The sequence below is a fragment of the Salvelinus fontinalis genome, chromosome 3 (genome assembly GCF_029448725.1).
Source record: "Salvelinus fontinalis isolate EN_2023a chromosome 3, ASM2944872v1, whole genome shotgun sequence".
NCBI classification, from domain to species: domain Eukaryota; kingdom Metazoa; phylum Chordata; class Actinopteri; order Salmoniformes; family Salmonidae; genus Salvelinus; species Salvelinus fontinalis.
Genome location: NC_074667.1, coordinates 26,510,417 through 26,524,887, shown reverse-complemented (window position 1 = coordinate 26,524,887; position 14,471 = coordinate 26,510,417). Strand labels below are relative to the sequence as shown.

The 14,471-nt window shown below is 44.2% G+C and overlaps 1 protein-coding gene across 2 annotated transcripts in view; it reads left to right on the top strand.

Annotated features, from left to right (window-relative positions):
* Positions 1–909: 909 nt before the first annotated feature.
* Positions 910–14,471, top strand: part of LOC129842114 (voltage-dependent calcium channel subunit alpha-2/delta-2-like) — a 93,819-nt gene continuing 80,257 nt past the window's right edge. For both annotated transcript variants that reach the window (XM_055910520.1, XM_055910511.1), the window contains exons 1-2: positions 910–1,258; positions 5,603–5,684. In XM_055910520.1, the coding sequence (XP_055766495.1) occupies positions 1,143–1,258; positions 5,603–5,684 (198 nt within the window). In that variant the 5' untranslated portion in view covers positions 910–1,142. The remainder of the gene's footprint in view (positions 1,259–5,602; positions 5,685–14,471) is intronic.

The following is a 14,471-nucleotide window of genomic DNA, read 5'->3' as shown; positions in this document are numbered from 1 at the left end:
CGGTGACACTTTGCCTCTTGAATGTCCAATATCTTCCAAACTTGAATGCTGATGTGCAAGACATTTTGTCACTGTATCAACAGTGGACTAATGGGGGGAAAAGTTGAGTTCCCCTTTTAACTTTGATAGCATTAATCAATATGTGGAGAGCATGCATATGAGTTCATCTTACACCTGCTGGCATTGCCTTCCTGCCTGCGGGAGAGGTCCCTCACATGGGGCACACGCCAGCCAGAACTCAACAAGCTGCTTTGAAGCAGAAAGGTCAGTTTACCAGCAGAGAGCTGAGTTCTTCAGTCTATATTTCACGAAGGAACACTAGGGGCCGAGGCACAGAGGGACCTGTTACATTCATTAACTGGCACAAGGCCATTGCTCAAGTAAGCAATGTACTGTTAGGCTTTTTCAAGCTTGAAGAGACGGTTAAATAGAAAGCATTGAATTGACGTTTTGTCCAGTCGGTATAGGCTACATTGGCAAGTCTCCCACGCACAGTGATTTATCCAAGAAGCTCGAGCTCTTACACAGTTGCGCATCAGTGGGTTCACATGATATCGGTATGATATAGGCTATTAGGCTATCCAATAGCCAGAAGAGGTAGGAGGAAGTACAGTAGGCAAACTGCATTGCATAAATTTCCTTCATGCATATCAAGTTTCCTTTTAATCTCTACATCACTAGGCTTAGCACATTCAAATAAATATAGGCATAGTAAATCAAATTTGAGATGTTTAAAAAAAATTTTTTATGAAAATAATTTTTGTCAATAAATCTTGAAAGCATAATAAATACATGTAAATGTTTTGTGTTTGTGAATTAAATTAAGTGACAATGCGGTTGAAGTCTAGCTCATCTGTGAAATTGAGCCTATATCACATTGGATTCAAAGTGGTCCTCTTCATGCGTGAAATAGAGAGGCTACACTCGTGCCTGTGCGTCGGATGCTGCTGAGACTAGTGCAGAGTGGGCGAGTGAGCGACTGCGGTATCTTGGCAGGAGCATCAATCATAGGCTAGTCCACATTTGTTTACCGTCGAAATCAGCAGGCGACCCGAAATAAACTCGAAAGGCGATTGAACATGAACGTTGTGGGATCTTAGTTCACATTTTTCCAAACCAGTGTTCAAGATTTTTAATGGAAAATGGCGATATGCACTCCGTCTTGCAGTATTGTCTGCTTGGTATCTTTCCAGATTATCTTGATTTTCACTGTACAGTGGCCTGGCGCGGATGGTCTCACGTTCCCCCAGCAATACACGTAAGTATTCTATATCACTGGCTGCTCAGCTGTCACAGACAAAATGCGTATTTTGAGGTCGAGCATTTGATTGCCACGTTGGGCGACCGTCATTGTGCTGGTGTACCACCTCTGCTTTCCTATCATTAAATTAGGTTCCTCGCATTGTATTTCTGACGTGAACATATTTCCCCGCTATGGTGCGACTGCTCCGGCAAACGAGGAACGGGCAATAAAACAGTCAATTTAAGATGTAAAAGGGATGTGGACCGTTGCTTTCTGTCATACACAATACATGAAGGAATCACATACAAACACTGCACTATTCACCAATTACCATTTACCATTGTCTACATAAATAATTTCCCGTTTAGCCCAACGGTTAAGAGCGTTGGGCTATTAACGGAAAGGTCGCTGGTTCGAACCCCCGAGCTGAATAGGCGAAACATCTGTCCTTGAGCAAGGCACTTAACCGTAATCGCTCCTTTCAATGGCTCTGGATAAAAACGTCTGCTAAATGACTCAAATGTAAATGTTCTAGATGTGTCATTTTTGTCACATCATTGGCACAAACAATATTGTTTGCTTGCTAGCCAGTCTCTGTCAACAGTCTGGTTGGCAAGAGCAGGCTGCGTGGCACCTAATTGATGGCTGTTGTGTTCATATGTGGCTCAATGGGAGTTTAGTCGTCGCAACATCTCTGTGTGTCTCATGATGTCAATGCAGTGCTGGCTGCTGTCTTTGATCAAACTGGGCAGCATCAGACTTTTTTTTGTTGCTTTCCTTCCAGACGGTCACAGTCCTGAAGGGAATATAGGGGAGGTCATTTGTTTTTGGACATGGTAGCATATAGCTGTGCTCCACGACTTCTAATGCTGTAAAATCTTTCGCTTTTGTTTGGGATTCAAGCATGTGGAATCCGAATGACACATCAACATCATGTGGACATGCTTTTATTTGGGATGTAGGTCTAGTTAAGTAGCCTATGAAATGTGGGTTTTTGTTTGGTGCTTTGTGCAGAACGACATGCATGTCTTGATGGTTTGCCGACAACTTGATGGGATTGCATGTTCTATAGGGAGCCGTGATGGTTGTGTGTGCAGGGTTACAGAACACTGTTGTTCAATACATTTATTGTACCGTTTTTATTGCACAAACGACATACATTCAATTGTAGCATACAGTCTCGACAAAGTCACTCACTCCAGTCCTCTCTTTGAAAGCCTTTAAATTTGATCAAGGGTTTCAGAGGAGTGCTGATCTAGGATCAGGTTCCCTCTGTCCATGTAATCTTATTCATTGTGATCTAAAAGGCAGAACGGATCCTAAATCGGCACTCCTACTTTGAGACGCTTGATACGTATCATATGTATCAAGCTTCTCAAAGTAGGAGTGCTGATTTAGGATCAGTTTTGCCTTTTATGTGGTTGCTGGGACTACGACCACCAGATCTGGAAGGTAATCTGGGGCTAAAGCATGTCTTGCTTTAAAATGGATCTATAGAAAGAATCAATAAAAACCTCTGTAGCCATTAGCCCATGTCCACATGTCAAAATAGACAATCTCTGTGCCCTAATTGGTCTGCGAGAGGAGCTTAAACACTAGCCGGAAACAAGACAGGTAACGGTGACTTAAAGGAAGTAAGTAGCCTACAGTTGTAAGGCATGGCTTACTCTGGCAGTTGCAGTGAGCCCGACAGTAATAATGCCATTCTAGCTATGCTTGAAGCTGATTTTAATAAGCCTGCGTTCAAAAATGATCCTCAATCTGTCCATAGGGGTATAGTCATCACTTTGTGCCCTACTTTTAATCATCCTCTTCCCAGCTCTTCTTCTCCAACCTTTAACCCTTTCACTCGTAAGCACAGCTGGCACTTAACTGGAGACCACAGCTTTCCGGGCCTTTCTCCAGGCTCTGCAGTCAGGCAGGCAGGCAGGCAGGCAGGCACTCACCAGATGGGACTGGGATCTTTGGGACAGTAGAAGGAAACTCTGGGCCAATGACAGCTGGAGATACTGGGAGCGGTTTGTTGTGTTCCAATGAGAGCAAGGGTCTTTGGCGCAACAGGGGAGGTGTGGGTGTGTGTGTGTGGGGGGATGATGAATTGGGTTATTGTGGGAGGTACATAAGGTTGTCCTCTCCTTCTTCCCTCTGGTTATCTGCTGAGTGAGTGCAGTGAAACAGCACCACTTCCCTCAGCCCTGGGTCTCTTCATGTAAGCTAAATGAAGCAGAATCGCTACACTGAAGAACAGCAGCTCCCTCCAATTAAGAATGAATACTGCAGCAGTCAGGGTTTATCCCTTTTCTCCATCCCTCCCAGCCCCCGTCCTTCCCTCCCTCCCCTCCGTCTCTTTCTCACACTTGCTCTTCCTCAGAATCTCTCTCTCCTGCCCCTCCCCCTCTCGGATCACCCCACCCTCTCTGAGTATCCCATCCGCTCCCCCTCTCTCCTTCCCTCTCCCTTTGGAAGTGAATATGGGTCACAGCAGGCCGTGTAGTGCTACTCTCTCTCTCTCTCCGGTCCCTGGAGAGATGGATGGATGGTAGGTAACAGAGGAGAGGCAGGAGCATGGCAGGCAGCTAGCTCCGCAACACACAGTTCTCTGATGTCCCAGTGGGGCCCAGGAGGAGAGGAAATGGAGCGCACTAAGAAAAGCCAGGATCGGGCTTCAGCTGCTCTGAGTCACACAAGCTGGGGCATCCAAAATGGCACCCTATTCCCTATTTAGTGCACTACTTTTCTAGCGCACTATGACGGGGCTCGGTCAAAAGTAGTGCACTATACAGGGATAAGGGTGTAATATGGGATGTTGCCACAGTCAGAGAGAGGACTTCTGCTCTGCTCTGCTGTTCTGTGGGCACTAGCAGTAGTCATGTAACCAAGCCTGTTTAGTCATGCACTATCATATACTAAAGGCATTTATTACCACCCTACTCTTCCTTTAAAAAAAAATGACCATCTTTGGTCATATCATATCACATATTATGTCTGTCTGTTTGTGTTCGTCAACAAACAGGGGATGCTCTGCAGCTCAGATTGCAACAATCATGAAACAAAGCCTGTTTTGCCACCCTCTCCTTTAAAACAATACCATCTTTGGTCATATCATGTCTATCTTCCTGTGTCCAGCGTCTCTTGCGTAATCATCAGACAGTAGCCTCATTTGCATCAGACAGGACTACGGCTATTTTTAAATCGTTAATGAGTCTGTTAGTCGTTGATAGCGCTTCGATGTGTCGTCCAGCAGCCGACGTCTGGGAGCGGAATGAATTGTCTTTCTACAGTATCTGTCTGCATCAGCTCTTCTCTCAGCCAGCTGTAGTGGTGTCGGTTACATTGTGACTGGCTGTGTTGTGGCTCCATCGCCGATGATTCACGGGCGTGTTTATACTGTAGCCTGGCTGTTACAGTTGTTACCCACTTGATTCTTGTGCTGCTGGTCATGACTCATCTGATACTTGCTACCTACACTGTGTGCCTATATATAGCCCTTTGACTTGATTTCACAGTGTACAAGTATGGACAGCTGAACACGCTGTGTTCTTAATGCACAGTCTGTTTTTAATACTCTAGGCAGAGTCTAGGCCTATATATCTTGATGTGGTAGTGACGTGTTTATAGACCTACTATATCTACTGTTTAGCATCGGAGTCATAAACCCTCTTTTGGAACACTGTAACTGAAGATTGTTCCAGAAGTGTATTTGCTGTGGTTGTTAAGGTGTAGCATAAGGCAATGGGGTGCAATAGTAAGGATAATGTGTCCTTCGATTGACTCGCTCCACCATTTTAGATTGTGCTTGCTTTACTGCAGCATTTCTCAGGCCCGACGAAGCAACGAAATGTGGCTCTCATATTTTTATCTCGCTGAATGGGCTCATCAATGATTAATGCTCCACAAAGTACTTGAGTCCAGCATTGGGGCTTTGCATTTCTTTTTAGTGTGTTTAGTCAGGTGGTTGAATGTGCTTCTTCTTCTGGCTTTGTTGCAGGAGAGAATCTCACCCCACCAAGGGAGTGAGAGGAAACGGATGTTCTTGGCTTCGAACCAACACTCCGAGAGTTCCTTTGCTTCGAGTCCACTTTTGACCAAGGCTAAGTCCCAAATGGCACCCTATTCTCGAAGTAGTGCATTTCTTTGGACCAGGGCCCGTAGCCTCCACTTTCTCTCTTTAGCATTTGTTCGAGTGGTGTCGTCATTTCCACGTGTTAGGAGGGGAATGGGAACTGTTAAAGCTGGTTACGGGGATCGCAAGCAAGGTCCTGGTCATAACAAACTTCTGTTGTCTCAGTTTGGATGGGGTTTAACATGCAGATGTGCTGGAATTGGGTGACACCTCACCTCCATATTGTGTGTCCACAGAATCATGCACTGGGCCAGGCGCATCGAGCAGGAGATCGACAGAGTCTTCCAGCACATCAGCGGAGCCCAGCAGCTAAAAGGGGTGAGTGCTCGCCTAACCTCTCTTCCCCAGGCTAAAAGCTACCGCATATCATGTTTCAACAGGGAGAGGGACAGCTTGTCAATCTGTCCTGCGTTTTCTCATTGGATCACATTGTAAGCTATATTTTGAACTCGTTGCCCCTGATTGTCAAGTCGCAGAAGATGTGTGTCTGAGTTGGCCTCTGTGTACTGTAAGATATACATGTGGGTGTGTCTTCTGCACTGAGAGAGTAGTGTGTGTGTGTGTGTGTGTGTGTGTGTGTGTGTGTGTGTGTGTGTGTGTGTGTGTGTGTGTGTGTGTGTGTGTGTGTGTGTGTGTGTGTGTGTGTGTGTGTGTGTGTGTGTGTGTGTGTGTGCACGCGTGTATGTGTGTGTGTGCACGCGTGTATGTGTGTGTGCCTGTGACCATACTATGACATGTGACTGAACAATACAACATCCTTTAACATATACTGTACAGAAGCCGAATCGTAAAACTTGGATCAGCTGTAGTGGGCCAGTGGGTCCTATACATGGTGAGGGATGGGTGTCGTCGATGCTGTGAGTGAGCGATGACTGATGGTCGTGGCTCGTGTTCTCTGTGTTGGTGTCAGAGAAGAACAGATGGTCTGGCAGCCTGCAGTAAATCCTTGATGGGAGCCATGCACCTTTTCCTCATTCATTTACCCATAATCCTGCCCAGTGTCTGAAACAGCTCCGGGAGCGAATGTTCCACTGCCTGGCGCTACACAGTGTAGGCCGCAGGAGAATCCTGTGCTCTTTTGAAAAAGGCCCATGAATTGAACTGAACCTTTATCTATTTTATCCGTGGTTTCTACCCAAACTCGAGTTTCTACTCAACAGCGAGTAGAATGGCGCTGCAGGAAATAGATGCTGTTTTATGGGCTCCTGACCAATTGTGCTATTTTGTGTGTATTTTTTGTACAACATTTTTCCGCCATTGTTTCCTATGTCCGAAAAGAGCTTCTGGACATCAAAACAGCAATCACTAACCTTGATTTGGATGAGGATTTCTACTTCAATGAGTCGGCAGCGAAGGACTTACTGCTCATTCCGGACCAAGCCCAAATCCCCGACATACAGAGAACAAAGAGGCGGCGTTATAGAGGCCGGCATGCGGGATATCTGACGAGACTATGGTCGGCAAGTGGATAGACCGCCTCAACCCTCTGTTCTATTGGCCAACGGGCAATCACAGGGAATAACCTGGACGAGCTCCGTTCGAGACTATCCCATCAACGGGACCTGAAGAACTTTAATATTCGATGCTTTTCGGAGTCATGACTGAACAAGGACATGGATAATATACAGTTAACTGGGATTTCTGTGCATGGGCAAGACAGAACATCAACATCTGGTAAGCTCAGGGAGGAGGGGTGTGTCTCTTTGTTATCAATGCCTGGAAGTCTCTAGGTTCTGCTCGCCTGAGTTTGGATACCTCATGATAAGCCGTAGACCATACTATTTCCCAAGATATTTTTTAATCTATATTTTTAGTAGCTGTCTATTTACCACCACAAACCGATGCTGACACTAAGACCACACTCAACTAGCTGTATAGGGCCATAAGCAAACAAGAAAATGCACATCCAGAGGTGGCACTCCTAGTGGCCAATAATTTTAATGCAGAAAAACTGAAATCTGTTTGACCTCAATTCTATCAGCATGTCACTTCTGTAAATAGGGGGAAAACAACTCTAAATCACCTTTACTCCACACACAGAGACACGTACAAAGATGCATACAGGCTGTAATACCTACATGTTTCAAGCAGATCACCATAGTCCCTGCGCCCAAGAACGCCAAGGTAACCTGCCTAAATGACTACCGCCCGTAGCACTCACGTCTGTAGCCATGAAATGCATAGAAAGGCTGGTCATGGTTCACATCAACACCATCATCCCAGAAACCTTGGACCCACTCCAATTCGCATACTGCCCCAACAGATCCACAGATTACGCAATCTCTATTGCACTCCACATTTGCCTTTCCCACCTGGACAAAAGGAACACCTACGTGAGAATGCTGTTCATTGACTACAGCTCAGTGGTCAACACCATAGTGCCCTCCAAGCTAAGGACCCTGGGACTGAACACCTCCCTCTGCAACTGGATCCTGGACTTCCTGATGGGCCACCCGCAGGTGGTGAGGATAGGCAACAACACATCCGCCACGCTGACCTTCAACACATGGGGCCCCTCAGGGGTGTGTGCTTATTCCCCTCCTGTATTCCCTGTTCACCCACGACTGAGTGGCCATACATGACTCCAACACCATCATTAAGTTTGCCGACGACACGACGGTGGTAGGCCTGATCACCAACAGTGATAGGGAGGAGGTCAGAGACCTGGCAGTGTGGTGTCAGGAGAACAACCTTTCCTTCAACGTGAACAAGACAAAGGAGCTGATTGTAGACGAAAGGAAACGGAGGGCCAAGCATGCACCCATCCACATCGACAGGGCTGAAGTCGAGAGCTTCAAGTTCCTCGGCGTCCACATCATTAAGGACCTATCATGGTCCAAACACACCAACACAGTCGTGAAGAGGACAAGACAACGCCTCTTCCCCCTCAGGAGGTTGAAAAGATTTGGCATGGGGGCCCTCAGATCCTCAAAACGTTTTACAGCTGCATCATTGAGAGCATCTTGACTGGCTGCATCCCCACTTGGTTTGGCAACTGCTTTGCATCCGACCGAGGCGCTACAGAGGGTAGTGCGTATGGCCCAGTACATCACTGGGGCCGAGCTCCCTGCCATACAGGACCTTTATACCAGGCGGTGTCAGAGGAAGGCCCTCAAAATTGTCAGACTCCAGCAACCCAAGTCATAGACTGTTCCCTCTGCTACCGCACGGCAAGCGGTAGCAGAGAAAAAGGCTCCTAAACAGCTTCTACCCCCAAGCCATAAGACTGCTGAACAGTTACTCAAATGGCTACACGGACTATTTACATTCACCCCTTTCTTTTAGTTTTTTTGAGCTGACTCCATGCACTCTCACTAGACTACTTACACATACTACGCTGACGATCCAACACATACACACACTACATACGCTCACACACACAAAACACACACACATGCATATTGATGACACACACACACACACACACACACACACACACACACACACACACACACACACACACACACACACACACACACACACACACACACACACACACACACACACACACACACACACACACACGCACACACACACACACACTCCCTCACAAATAGGCACTCTTCACATGCGCTGCTGCTACTCTCTTTATTATTCATCCTGATTGCCTAGTCACTTTTACCCCTACCTACATGTACATATTACCTCACTTACCTCAACTACCTCGTACCCCTGCACATTGACTCAGTACCGGTACTCCTTGTTTATCAAATCAAATGTTATTTGTCACTTGCGCCGTATACAACAGGTGTAGACCTTGTCGTGAAATGCTTACTTACAAGCCCTTAGCCAACAATGCCGTTTTAAGAAAAATAAGAGTTAAGAAAAATATTTACTAAATAAACTGAAGTAAAAAAATAAAAGAGCAACAATAAAAGAAAAATAACGAGGCTATACACAGGGGGTATCGGTACTGAGTAAATGTGCGGGGGCACAGGTTAGTCAAGGTAATTGAGGTAATATGTACATTTAGGTAGGGGTAAAGTGACTTTGCATAGATAATAAACAGTGAGTGGGACCCCTGTGTTGAGGGTCAGCGTGGCAGATGGGTTGTTACCTACCCTTACCACCTGGGGGTGGCTCGTCAGGAAGTCCAAGATCCAGTTGCAGAGGGAGGTGTTTAGTCCCAAGGTCCTATGAGGGCACATGGTGTTGAATGCTGAGCTGTAATTAACGAACAGCATTATCACGTAGGTGTTCCTTTCATCCAGGTGGGAAAGGGCAGTGTTGAGTGCAATAGACATTGTGTCGTCTGTGGATCTGTTGCGGCCTAAATATCAGTATAGGCGCCAAGCCTGCTTGTGAAAGCCTGCTTGTGAAAGCCTGCTTGTGAACAGTGAAAATCAGCACAAAATCAATAATGGCATTCTAATGAATATAAGTGTCGATATGACAGCGGTCAAAAATAGTATATTACTGACAGTTATTGGACACATTATTTGTGGCCTCGCTCGTGCTTACAATATGGTGTGCATCTTCACGCAACAGTTGGATCTCATTTAGCTGTTATCCCTTGTCCTAACAGTCACCACAAATCTTCGACACTCTCACTTGATTGCAACACTTCCCACAAACAAGTCGCTTGGAGCGGAAACAGGTGTCGTGGGTTCTGTTTCCCGAGTGCATCTGCCCACCTTGCAGCTTCTCCTCCCCGGGAGCTGTGCTCAATTTTGGCTCGAGCAATGGCTCGCGTTCAATCTTTGCTGCTCTCTTGGCCCTCATATGTCTCTCTCGTAGCCCGTGTGCCAGACTCATGATGACGTTTCTTCATGCACTGCTTGAACAACACGTGTACGTTGATAGCAGCCAAGTCAAGCATGTTGAAGAACACAGTAACAGGCCAGCGGCGAGTTCCTCCTTACACCTAGTACAGCAGTGCCATCTGATCTAAAACATTATCCAACACTCGCTCACCTGCTGCCCGATATGGATCCTTTCCCAGATATGGAATGCCGTTCAGCATGAATCAGAATCATTTATTGTTATTTAACCAGGAAAAGTCCATTGAGACCCAGAGTCTCTTTTTCAAAGGAGACCTGGCCAAGAAGGCAGCAACAATTAATACATTACAGAATTAAAAACATACAGCAATACAATACAACAACATGATCCAGGCTAAACATAGCATTTACACTCCATTGTAACAGAGTCTCCCATCAAAATTGTATATTCATTCAGTGGCACTAACTTATCTAGATGAAGCATGGATTGTAGACTATTCCATGCCTCTGGTACACAAGACGAGAAGGCAGTCTTGCCTAATACTGTAAATGTCCTGGGGACTTTAAGTAGCAACCACCTAGCAGACCGAGTAGGGTAACTACTGGTTGTGAAGGAGACCTGACTACAGAGGTAAAGGGAGTTTACCCAAAAGGGCTTTGTAGATGAACACATACAAATTTAGCTTTCTGCACATATAAAGTGAGGTCCAATTCACCATTTTGTACAAGGTGCAATGGTGGGTGAGTGACTTGGCATTTGTAATAAAGCGTAAGAATGCATGATAAACAGAGTCCAGTCACTGTAAGACAGAGGAGGTTGCATGCATATACAACAAGTCACCATAATCAATTACAGAGAAAAAAAGTGGCCTGAACAAGCTTCTTTCTACCCATAAGCGGGAAGCAAGCCTTATTACGAAAATAAAAACCCAATTTCAATTTAAGCTTCCTCACAAGCTTATCCATATGAACTTTAAAGGACAACTTGTCATCCAACCATATACCTAGGTATTTGTAGGATGACACTTTTTCAATGGATAAGCCACTAGATGTGACAATGCTAACCTTCTCTGGCTGAGTGTGAACTCTGGTAAAGGTCATGAATTTAGTTTTTTGTACATTCAAGACCAGATTGAGACCATAAAGGGAGACCTGCAGTGACTGAAAAGCAGTCTGGAGCTCTTCAACAGCCTGAACCAGCACATGAATATATGACTGTATCATCTGCATATAGATGCAACTTTGCTGGTTGCATCCCATTTCCCAAATCATTAATACAAATTGAGAACAACACAGGAGCTACAATGGAACTCTGGGGCACACCTCTATTAATCTCAAGAAAGTTAGACTTGTGATTGTCAGCATATACACATTGCGTTCTGTCAGAAAGATAGTTACTAAACCGATTTACTGCCCCTTCACTGAGACCAATGTTACTGAGTCTAGCTTGCAACAATTCATGGTCAACTGAAAAATAAACATCTGATCTTATAGCAACACTAACGCAGCATGTGCATCCATTCATCTTGGTCTTGCCATTGTAAATGATGCGTACTCTCACTGTGTAGCCTACTCCAAGTAGGCCTAGAGTAGACTAACACAACTGATTGGATTCGGTGGACTGATAAAGGGTACACCATTTTGAGATTATATATCGAAAAGATCAATACAATAGAATGGCCCGCCCTGTTCTTCATTCACAATTGGTGAAATACATAATTATGCGTCGTTCGCTTCCCCTCACTCATCGAATCACCCATTCTCCCCTTTTCTCCCCCATCAAACTATACTTAATTTATTTTGTCTGTTGTTACATCCGTAAAATTAGTTTCGGTGTAGTTTAGGTTCAGTTTTGAGGCAATTATTGGGGTGATTATCAACTGGACATGGCACATTCAACTATTGGAGAAGGAGCGGAGCAGGCCAGGGAAAATCATTCCAAATATTACATGCCCCCAAAAACTGGTTATAACTCCTGTTCTGTTTGTGAAATTAAGAGTCTAACAATGACAGTGTGTTATATAGACTTATTTAGGGAAAGTCAAGGACAAGGGAGACATGACTTTAAAAATGGCAGTAATTAAACATTACAATCTGTTTGGAGATATTATGATGCTCTGACTTTCTGGTGTTAATATACACAATCACAAATAAATCCATTCATATTTTGTTTAGGAAGGTCATAAAAAAACATGATACAAGGCAATTTATTTCAAAAGAAATACGCCTAAGTTGTTCATTTAGCAGACATCACAGGCCCTGCCCTACCACAGTCAACAAACATATTGTTTTTAATCTTTGTTTCCATTGAACATGCCATACAAATAAAGACATTTTAATTATATATATATATATAAGGTGCCTTGGTCCTCTTTTCTTTTTGACGACACATACACTACATTACCAAAAGTATGTGGACATCTGCTCGTTGAACATCTCATTAGAAAATCATGGGCATTAATATGGAGTTGGTCCCCCCTTTGCTGCTATATTATTATTATATGTGTGAAATTAGTTTCAATATAGTTTACATGTAGTTTGGTTGGTCCAGCTGGGCGGGCAACTATTTTCTTACAGTCAGAAAATACGTTATCTTATTTGAGTATTTACAGTCTATGTGCTTCTGGATCAATCAATACATATATATATTTTTTTAACCCCTTTTTCTCCCCAATTTCGTGGTATCCAATTGGTAGTTACAGTCTTGTCTCATTGCTGCAACTCCCGTACGGACTCAGGAGAGGCGAAGGTCGAGAGCCGTGCGTCCTCCGAAACACAACCCAACCAAGCCGCAGTGCTTCTTGACACAATACCCACTTAACCCGGAAGCCAGCCGCATCAATGTGTCGGAGGAAACACCGTGCACCTGGCGACCATGTCAGCGTGCACTACGCCCGGCCCGCCACAGGAGTCGCTAGTGCGTGATGAGACAAGGACATCCCTGCCGGCCAAACCCTCCCTAACCCAGACGACGCTGGGCCAATTGTGCGCCACCCCATGGGTCTCCCTGTCGCAGCCGACTGCGACAGAGCCTGGACTAGCACTGCGATGCAGTGCCTTTAGACCACTGCGCCAGTCGGGAGAACCATCAATACATTTTCTGACTGAAGTTGGTGTTCTGAGGTTTCTTATTACCTATTTTAGCATAAGAAATGTGTTTACTTAGCAATTTATTATTTACTATCAAATATTTATACAATTAAAATATAAACGGTCAGAATGACCATCATGGCCATTCAAGTAGTTATGGAATTCCGGCGCTCTGAGTGTTAAATCAATTTGTATGTCACTGGCCTACACACAATACCCCATATTGTCAAAGTGGAATTATGTTTTTTGAAATTTTTACAAATTAATTTAAAATAAAAAGCTGAAATTTCTTGAGTCAATAAGTTTTCAACCCCTTTGTTATGGCAAGCCTAAATAAGTTCAGGAGTAAAAATGTGCTTAATAAGTTACATAATAAGTTATATGGACTCTGTGTGCAATAATAGTGTTTAACATGATTTTTTAATGACTACCTCATCTCTGTACCCCACACATACAATTATCTGTAAGGTCCCTCGGTCGAGCAGTGAATTTCAAACAGAGATTCAACCACAAAGACCAGGGAGGTTTTCCAATGTTTCGCAAAGAAGGGCACCTATTGATAGATGGGTACACATTTTAAAAGCAGAGATTGAATATCTCTTTGAGCATGTTCACATTATTATTTACACTTTGGATGGTGTATCAATACACCTAGTCACTACAAAGATACAGGCGTCCTTCCTAAATCAGTTGCCGGAGAGGAAGGAAACCGCTCTAGGATTTCACCATGTGACACGTTGACTTTAAAACAGAGAGTTTAATGCCAGTGAAATGAGAAAACTGAGGATGGATCAACAACATTGTAGTCACTCGACAGAGTGAAAAGAAAGAACCTACAGTATAAAAAATAAAATAAAAACAATAAAACATGCGTCCTGTTTGCTACAAAGCACTAAAGTAATACTGCAACAAATGTGGCAAAGCAATTCACTTTTTGTCCTGAAAACAAAGTGTTATGTTTGGGGTAAATCCAATATCACTCTCCATATTTTCAAACATAATGGTAGCTGCATCATGTTATGGGTATGCTTGTAATCGTTAAGGAATGGGGAGTTTTTCAGGATAATAAAGAAACTAAATGGAACAAAGCACAGGCAAAATCCTAAAGGAAAACCTGGTTTAGTCTGCTTTCCACCAGACACTGGAAGATGAATTCACCTTTTAGCAGGATAATAACCTAAAACTCAAAGGCCTCATAGCTAAGTTAAAAAGGCCTGTTATCAAAAAGGAATTTGAAAACCTCAAGCAGTTTCACAGCACAGTGCAACATTTGATATAAAATATATAAAAAGTA